A 10067-nucleotide genomic window follows, 5' to 3' on the forward strand; every position below is an offset into this window, starting at 1 on the left:
CACCTTCTTGCTTCTTCAGTTTACTAATTGGGCTTTTTAGCTCACCCTTGACTTTCAAAAAGTCATTTCTGTTTTCTTTGCATGGCTCTGCCTAAGTTCTCCTTTGATTTGACAAAAAATAATTTCCCCTCCTATTTCCACTTTCAAGTGCCCCCTCCTGTTTTTTTCTTTCTGATCAGTAGGTACTTTTTGAGATCCTGACCTCTGGGCCAGACATTAAGGGGGACATAGAGATAACTAAAATAAAAACTCTGTTTGCAGGGTGAGGGGATGTGTTCTAGATGGGAAATGCCAACCCTGTTTTATTTTTTGTTCTCCTGGGACAGGAGGATGCCCTTCACTGCTTCTTCCAGCCCAGGGAGTTGTCAAACAAAGACAAATGTTTCTGTGAGAACTGTGGGAAGAAGACCCGTGGGAAACAGGTACTCACTCCATGAAACCAGATTCTTCCCCAGTCCAGGTTGCCCCATGAGGGTTTCCCAAAAGACTTCATAGAGTCACCAAGGCACCTCATGGGGACTGAGGGAGGGATTCCTAATTGGGCCCCTGGATCCTAGGGCTCCTCAGATCACATCACTGAGAGGGACAGAGCCTTTAAGGATAAGAAGAGAAGGTCTTAGAGCAGGGGCAGAGTTTTTTCCTCAAGACTAGACTAACTCCATAGAGCAGATTCTATTGTTGCCCTGGATTCCAGGGCCTGTAAAGAATCTGGGCTGCTCAGGCCTTCTGCACAAGAACTCAACAGACAGCCAATAGGACCTCCACTGTGTATTGTATCATTCTGCTCCCCCTCTTTTTTTTCTTTTACAAGCTCATGTATTTTAGTAGTTTAAACAGACATTTCAGAAAACAATTAGAATAAAAGATAACACTTCAGAAACTGCACTGTGTTCACTGAAACTACATTTAGATAATTAATAGAGGATTGCTAATACACTTAATTTTTTATCATTTCACACTCATAACAACTCTAAAAATGTTGGTAATAAATTCAGAAATTCTCATATTAAATGCTATAACAATATTTAGTATTTTAAGCTTATCAATATTTAAAGTTTTAAACATGATGAATGTACTTTTTGCTTGTTAAATTATCTAGGTTGGATTGGTGATAATGCCAGTAGCAGGAGATAATGTAGTATATCTAAATTGTTTCTATGTTTATTTAACAACACTCATAGCAGAGAAAGCAGTCTCTCAAATGTATATTTAAGGGAATGGAGGAGGAGGAATCCATAGGCAGCAAAATATCAGACATATCTCATAGCAGTATGGGACTACATCAAAATAAAAAGCTTCTGCACAGCAAAAGAAACTATCAACAAAATAACAAGAGAGCCCACTGCATGGGAGAACATATTTGCCAATGTTACACTGATAAGGGTTAATCTCTAAAATTTTTAGGGACCTTATACAACTTAACAAAAGGAAAATAAACAATCCAATAAAAAATGGGCAAAGAACCTAACTAGGCACTTTTTGAAAGTGGACATACAGAAAGCCAAGAGACATATGAAAAAATGCTCAAAGTCACTTATCATTCAAGAGATGCAAATCAAGACAACAATCAGGTACCATCTCACACATGTCAGAATGGCTATCATCAACAAATCAACAAATGACAAGTGCTGGCAAAGATGTGGGGAAAAGGGAACCCTCATACACTGCTCTTGAGAATGCAGACTGGTGCAGCAGCTGTGAAAAATAGTATGGAGTTTCCTCAAAAATTAAAAATGGAACTCCTGTTTGGCCCAGTAATCCCATTTCTAGGAATATATCCCAAGAAACCAGAAACACCTATAAGAAAGAATATATGCACCCCTATGTCCGTAGGTAGCAGCACAATGTTTAAGGGAATGGAAGAAGCAGCTATGAGTTGGAAACAGCTGAAGGACCCATCAGCAGATGAGTGGGTTAGAAAACTGTGGTACATCTACATAATGAAATACTATGCTGCTGTAAAAAAGCAAGAACTCTTACCATTTGCAACAGCATGATGGATCTGGAGAGCATTATGCTAAGCAAAATAAGCCAGTCAGAGAAAGATAAGTATCACATGAACTCACTCATTTGTGGAATATAATGAACAACATAAAGTGATGAACAAAAATATATCCAGAGACATAGAAGCATCAAACAGACTGTCAAACCTCAGAGGGAAGGCAGGGGAGGGTGGGCAAGTGGGAGAGTGGTAAGAGATTAATCAAAGAACTTGTATGCATATAAGCATAACCAATGGACACAGACAATAGCAGGTGAAGGCCTGGGCTCGGGGTGGTGGGGTGGTGGGAGGGGAGTGGGCTGGGAGAGGACAATGGGGGGAAAAGGAGGCATATGTAATACTTTTAACAATAAAGAAAAGTAAATAAGTAAAAATTTAATTTTGAAAAAATAAAAATAAATAAAATATTTTATAAAAAAGAGATTTTATTTACTTATTGACTTATTTATTTTTTCAATTGTTTACACTATTACAGATGTCCCCATTCCCTTCCTCTCACTTTTCCCACCTTCACCCAGCCCCTGCCACCCTATCCCTGGCCTTAACCACACCATTGTCTTTATCCATGGGATATGTATCTGCTTCCCTTTTAACATACCTTTTGCTGTGGTATTTCTCTGAATTTACCCATTTCAAGTGCCTTAGGATTTCATCTCCACAGTGATTTTGCTTTTGTAGGTCTTGAAGCTGACGCATTTGCCCCAGACCTTGACAATCCACCTTATGCGGTTTTCCATCAGGAATTCACGGACAGAAAAAATCTGCCACTCACTGTATTTCCCCCAGAGCTTGGATTTAAATCAGTTTCTTCTGACTGATAACGACCTCTGCAATGCTGAGTACCAGGTGACATGCTCCTCACCTCCTGTCCACTGCCATCTCATTAGACACTGTGTCCTTTTGATTTTGCCCATCTCCCCTAGGCTGCTTGAAGTTACACACTCAAATGACATTTTGTGGTGTCTCATCTGTGTCATTCTTTCATCTCAGAAATTATGTCTTCTGCTCTTCATGTTTGGCATACAAAAAGGAAGGAAAACTCACCACCAATAAGGTGTAATTAATAGAAACATTTTCATATATTCAAGAAACACTTATTTTTAAAAATAATATTTTAATGATTGAGACCTGTGTGTTTTTGAACAACAATGGCGAATTGTTTTCACCATGCCACCACCACCATCACCACCACCCTCATTTGCTCTTTATAGCTGCTTTTCTTAAAGATTCAAAAGATATATTTATAAATATTGGGTTTGTACTCAGATAGCTCATAGCATGGGGAGTAGGAACCTGTGGGAAAGAACCCATAATTCAGGACCTTCCTTTTAATAAGATGTGTAATACTTACATGTACATAGGTAAACACAATGGGCTCTAAATATAACACCAACCAAGTTTTCTTCTAAAAGCAGCTTATGTCCACTTTGAGGGTAATAAGGAAGTGTCCAGTACATTGGACCAAATTTAATCAAAATAAAGTTGAATTCAACTGTCCTGAGCTAATAACTTATTGAAAAATTGTAAGAAAAAAAGTGACATAAATATATTTTCTCTATATGTTTGAAATTATACATTTAGCACATTCTACTTTTAGCTGTATATACCATTTTCTGAACTGTTTTGTTCCAGTGGTCTGTTTACTATTCATGCTCTAGTATTTTAAATATTGAGGCCTGATAATATGTTAGAATAGCTTATATTATAATATAGTTTCTTTATCAATTCAGGGCATATACACTTCATAGGATTCTCATTTTTTCCCTAGTTTTGTTTATTTTTACTTGCACAGTTTACCTGATGAAGTATATCTAAAAATTTTTTCTACTTAAAAACAACACTCCCCAGGGAACCCCCAATTTGTTCCCCTGCAGATCACTGGGGAAAGGGATAGAATAATGAAAGTGGAGGTAAGCACATGCCTTAGAAGTCAAAATGATGCAAGGAGAGGTGCTTGACCATAGAGGCCTGTCCATCTAACCTGGAGAAAGAATGGATTGGTCAGGAGGCAGGCCCAGTGCAAGCTTGGAAAAGCTTGAGAAGTTGGTTGTTTATTTTGAAAAAGCTCCTGGTGAACATATAACCCCAGGGAACAAAGAGTTATCTCTCCCTCAATAATGTGCACTCATCCGTTCTTTCCTGTATTATCTCTATAGCAACCATGTAGGTTTAGCAGCCCTGCCCGTGGCAGACCTCCTGAGCTTCAAGGGACTAAGCTTTAATAGGAAACAGAAACTCTGGACATTGGCCTTTGTTCTGATCTTGATGAAGACAAGATTGGATTTTTTACAATTTGGGATGAGGGAGATGGGACATTGGGAACCCACAGGCATCCTTCTATTTCAACTGGAATAAATCTTGCCACACCACACACATACCCCCCTCCGCCGCGCGCGTGCGCGCGCGCTCGCGCGCGCGCGCACACACACACACACACACACACACACACACCAACCACACAAAAAACTTGTGGAAAATTTTGAATATATTCTAAAGTAGTGATGAATTATGCAATGAATCCCCATGTCCATCAAGCAGCTTAAACAGTTACCAAAACTCATGGCTAGTCGCTTTATCTATACCCTTATTCTCTTCTTTCCTTGACAGTCTCCTGGATTATTTTGAAGTAAAACCCAGATACTATACCATTTCATTAGTATTTCACTGTCTCTCTAAAGAATTAACATGCTTTTTCTAAACATAACCAATTCTACCTCATAATTCCTTAATATAATCTAATATCCAGACAATATTCAGATTCCCCTGACTGCCTTGTAATTTGTTTTGTTTGAATCCAGATATAAACAAGGTCTGCACGTGCATTTGCTTAAGTTTGTTCCCTCCTTCTCTCCCTTCCTTTCTTCTTTTAGGTTAAGTTTCATATTTTATGTTTTCTCTCATTGTCTTTACCTTGCAATTCAATTGGTTGAGTTTTATTTAATAGATATCTAACATTGGCTGGTTAGTGAGATTTAACATGTTCCTCTATCCTTGTATTTCTTGCAAACTAAGTAGTTAGATCTAGATAATTGTCTTGCATTTTAAAAATCCAACATAAAGTCTCCAAATGAAAATAGAGAATAATTTGAGCCCCTGTGTAGGTAACTTAGCATCATTTGCACTATCCTCACCCCTGTCCTCCTTCACTGATCCTGTTTCTAAGTCTCAGGTTAGGAACATTATTTGACTGGTTGAGAAAATAGAATATTCCTAACTAACATGGAGATCCTGTTCATAATAAATCAAAACTCTATCTTTCTTACCACTGTCCCCTTTTCATAGAGAATTATTTATCTTGACTTTCTAAGTTTGAGTGAATAGAATCACTTAATGCCAAATCTAATGGATACTTCTTGGTCTTACATGATATTTCTGTGATATTCTGTGCTAATGATCCTATTTTTCTCCAAAATTTATCTACCCTAGTTTTCTCTTTTTCTGGATCCTTTCATGCCCATCCTTCTTTGTAATTTATTTATTTTTATTTTTAATTGATTTTTTAGAGAGAGGGAAAGGGAGAGGGAGAGATGATAGGAACATTGATAATAGAGAAACATTGATTGTCTGCCTCCTGCACCTCCTTTACTGGGGATCAAGCTTGCATCCCTGGCATATGCCCTGACTGGAAACATAACCAGCAAACTCTTGGTGCATGGGACCACGCCCAAGCCACTGAGCAACACAGGCTGGGCATGTTGGTATTTAGTTTTAATTTTATTCTTTCTTCCCATTTTTTATATGTCATTGTATTAATTCTCATAGTTTCAATGATCACCTCAAACTGAACACATGTAAATATGTATCTCCTGTCCAGATCTCTCTTGACCTCCAAACCAGTATGCTCATCTCCTAGTGAATGTTGTTACACAGTCCCCAAATTCATTATCTTAATTCCCAAACAGTTCTGTTCCATATTTAATTTTATGGTACCAGCATCTTCCCGAAATCTGGGATTCATCTTTATAGTGCCTTTGGCTTACTCCCCATCTCTGCATCCAATCGGTTACAATGTACATTTAATTTTGCACAAATCTGTTTTCTCATCTCCACCTTTACTACCACTTCCTCACTATAGCGTAGGGTTTAAAAGCTTGAGCTTTGAAACCAGATTGGCCTGGGTTGAAATCCTACCTCTTTTGAACTTTGGGTAAATTACTTTACCCCATGAGCTTACAGTTCACCTCTGCAAAGTAGGATTTATAGGCTTGTGTAAATATTAAATGAAATAATGCATGTAAAAACTTGGCCAAATGCATAGTGAATGCTAAAAGTTAGCTAATAATTATGTCAATAATGATTATCATTTTAGTGCTCACACTGATATTAATTATTCAGGTTATTATCATTTCTCCCTTGCACGATCATGGTACTCTAACGTGTCTCATTGGTTTCCCTCTCATATGAACTCTTAATCCATTTTTCAAACCACATTATTTCAGTGCATTTCTCAAACACAAATCTTATGGACTTCCCAGTGCCCTCCCTGACTTCCTTTTCCTCAATATGCTCTGCCATGTTATGCTGCAGAACCTTTGCAGTTTCTGGGTCCATTTTGAGTATACCCCCTTTCCATAACTTGTCTACTAATTTGTTCATTCTGGAAAAGATCATTTCAAGCATGTCTTCTCTGGAGAGCTTTTCCCCCAGCTCCTCAGCCTTTCCTCAGCTGGTTGTTCCTTTTCCTTTTTTGTGCAAAAGTTGAGTTTTCCAGAATTTACCTGTAAATACATCTGGTATAAAGCATGACATTCTAATTCTGGCTTACTTAGCTGTGAAATTATTGAAGTCAAGGAATGTTTTCTAGTCCCCTTGAAGTACCAGGGCCTGGCATGGAGTACTCACTGAATAAACAAGTAATGAAATGTTTCCTTATTTTAAAGTAGGGTTAGAAAAAGAAGGATGATGGGTGAATAATTTTATGCCTTGTGTTCTTTCAGCTTGAAGGACTATATGAACTCTTTGCTGTGATTGCCCATGTGGGGATGCCTGACTTTGGTCATTACTGTGCCTATATCCGGAATTCTGTAGATGGAAAATGGTTCTGTTTCAATGATTCCAGTGTTTGTTGGGTAAGGAACATCATCTACATCATCTAAATTGCCTCTTGCCTTATATTAGCTACCTCTGCTATATTCTGAGCCCAGGGCTAGATGGGTCCTCAAGGTCAAGCAAGCCACATTATTGTTCTCTGTGTGTGGGACATTTTATGAGCTTGAAAGCTGTTTTCTGCATGAAGTGTCCAAATGGTCTCTAAGAGTCCACTTAGCTCAATGTCTATATTTTTGATGTTCTAAGCTCAGTGCCTTCAAGCTCTGTGGGAAATATATGGAAAGCAAGAAAAGTTAGAAATACGAAGTTGAACTCTGGGCTGAACATAACCAAGTGTAAACAGAGGGACAAGGGTACTGAAAGAAATTTCATTTACATGGCATTTATCACTAGATGCTGTGGGTTTTGGGAGTTCCTAGGGGTAGGTTTATCTGAAGGAGTGAGGGAGGGCAGAATGTAGCACCCTGTACTCTCTGGATGCTTCACAGATGTCAGCTGGTTGCTTCACTTTCTATGTTATATACTTCCAGGTATCCTGGGAAGATATCCAATGTACCTATGGAAATCATAACTGCCGCTGGTAAGAGAAGTGTTAGTGATGGAAACCAATGAGCTTACACAGGATTCTTATTGCCGTGTGACACTCTCATGGATTCAACTGCCCCTTATATTTACATAACTCCTCAGGGACTAACTGGCCAGCCTCATCTTTCAATACCCATCCCATTGCACCATATTTTCTCACAATTTAGACTCCAACAATAACTAAAGAGGAAGTTGCTCCCCAAACATCAGATCCTCCATTTTCCCCTCATGACTTTGCACATGCAGTTCTGGCCAGTATTACCCTCTCTTAACTTATCATCAAGGCAAAGTCCTATCCATACTTCAGTACCTCTGCTCATGGTCTTTTCCTACTCTTTTAATGCCTTGTACTGATTCACCCAGGTATGTCTGTAGGGGCTTCTCAGTGCTTTCACTGCGTTTTGAGCATACTTCTTTTATAAAAAGGGTCACACTCTTTTGTCATTTTTGTTTATGTAACTTTCACATTAGACCACAAACTCTTTGGGGGCAAGGATCGATCACTCATTTTCTCTTTCTTTGTCTGGTGCAGTGGCTTGTGTTAGTAAATATCAATAACTATTTTTTAGAAATCAATAACTACAGAGAGGAAACTGAAAAGAAAAAAAGCTGGGTGAAATTAAATCAGAGATTTTATAAGTTTTCCCAGCTGAGTTTCTGGGTTAGGGTGATATTTGAGATGATTTTAGCCACAGAAGTAGGCCAGATCATTTGAAAAATAATGAATGAGCTAGAATTTGTGTTTGAAATCCTTCTCCAATGTTCCTTTTTTCTACTTTCTTATAACCACCTCCTTTGAATGCTCACTTTTTGTCACTTTCTGGTTGCCAGCAACTTCCCCATTATTTAAGTAACAGTTTGGCAAACTTTCTCTATAAAGGGCCAGAGAATAAATATTTTAGGCTTTGTGGGCCAATTTCTGTTGCAACTATTCAACTCTATCTTTGTGGTCAAAAGCAGCCACAGATCATTTATGAATGAGCATAGCTGTGTTCCAATTAAGTTTATTTGCAAATACAGGATCTGATTTGACTCATGGATTCCTAGTTTGTCAACCCCTCATTTAGATGTTAACTAACTGCAGGTTAGTTGTTATTTTCCTAGGTCACACATTTTGTTTTCCTCTGGGGTGATGGATAGATGAACACTTTATCCAACAACCTGGAAAGTTTGTTGACTTTTTTCCTACTGTGAATTAATAATGTATCAGTTAACTCTGAATGTTGCATTTCTGCTATGATGTTGCATTTTTTTTTTTATTTCTAGGCGGGAAACTGCCTATCTTCTGGTGTACATGAAGACGGAGTCCTAATGAATGTATCCTAAATCTTTAGGAACTGACAAAGTATCATTTTCCTTGTCTATTCCTGAACTTGCTCTTTTAAAAAGATTTTGCAATGAGGAGAAGCACTGTTTTCAAATTGTATAATTAAACTTTATTTATAATCAGGATAGTTATCAGAAGATTTAAACAGTGACACTGCACAGGTCTAGATCAGTCAGAATGGATATTTCCATCAGTTGACTCTGGCCACATGGTTGGAGCAGTGTCCTGTGTCTTCCCAGTTGTGTAAGACATCAAGTGTTTAGTTGGGAGATTGTGGGAGTCCAGATGCTTTCAGGGGAAGAGAGACCTGGCCACCAATGGTAGTGGGAAGTATTCAGGTGGCAAGGGGCAATGGTAGGGAAGTATTTAAATATTTTACAACTTAGTATGATCGTACTGGTTTGTATTGACTGAATATAATTTTTGTTTATACTTTAAAATTTTATTTTTAAAACCCATGTTAATTTCATAAAACTCAAGTGACAAATATGTATTGAATACCCACTCTTCATAAGAATGCATGCTAGGCACAATAATGAATAAAGTTTTTCTCTCAAAGGCATTTGCAGTTTAATGGACAGTGATTAAAATACATAAGGTTTTTGGTATAGGAATTCAGAGTAAAGGGAAATCACTTCCATTGTAGAGCCATGGGAGAAGACTTCAGGATGGAAAAAGGCTTAGGATGGAAGACAATGCATTTATAGGGAAAAGCATACTCAATGGCATGGTTGAAAAAGGCAAGGCTCAAGGTTCAGAAATTGCCTATCCACCTTGCTTTGAAAGAAGAAAGCAAGTGATAATGATGGCAGGTATGTGGGACTCTGAATGTAGAGAATCTTGAACTGAACTAAGAAGTTAATAACTTAATTTTAAGTTATCTTTATTGTTGAATGTATTACAGATGTCCCCCCTTTTTTCCCCATTGACCTCTTCTAGCCCACACACACTCCATGCCCCAGGCCTTCACCACGCTATTGTTTGTGTCCCTGGGTTACAAGTTATTTGGATAATCTCTTCCAATCCACCCACCCCGCCTTCCCTCTTCTATGTCTTTGGATCTATTTTGTTCATCCGTTTATTTTGTTCTATAGTATCACATGA

At 38.2% G+C, this 10067-nt stretch overlaps 1 protein-coding gene across 1 annotated transcript in view; it reads left to right on the forward strand.

The window, feature by feature from the left end:
• USP18 (ubiquitin specific peptidase 18) overlaps positions 1–9525 on the forward strand; it is a 71118-nt gene extending 61593 nt beyond the window's left edge. The window contains exons 6-10 of the mRNA XM_059684299.1: positions 327–422; positions 2681–2848; positions 6940–7071; positions 7582–7631; positions 8903–9525. Of these exons, the coding sequence (XP_059540282.1) occupies positions 327–422; positions 2681–2848; positions 6940–7071; positions 7582–7631; positions 8903–8948 (492 nt within the window). The 3' untranslated portion in view covers positions 8949–9525. The remainder of the gene's footprint in view (positions 1–326; positions 423–2680; positions 2849–6939; positions 7072–7581; positions 7632–8902) is intronic.
• Positions 9526–10067: the final 542 nt, after the last annotated feature.

Source organism: Myotis daubentonii, chromosome 2, assembly GCF_963259705.1.
Source record: "Myotis daubentonii chromosome 2, mMyoDau2.1, whole genome shotgun sequence".
NCBI classification, from domain to species: Eukaryota; Metazoa; Chordata; class Mammalia; order Chiroptera; family Vespertilionidae; genus Myotis; species Myotis daubentonii.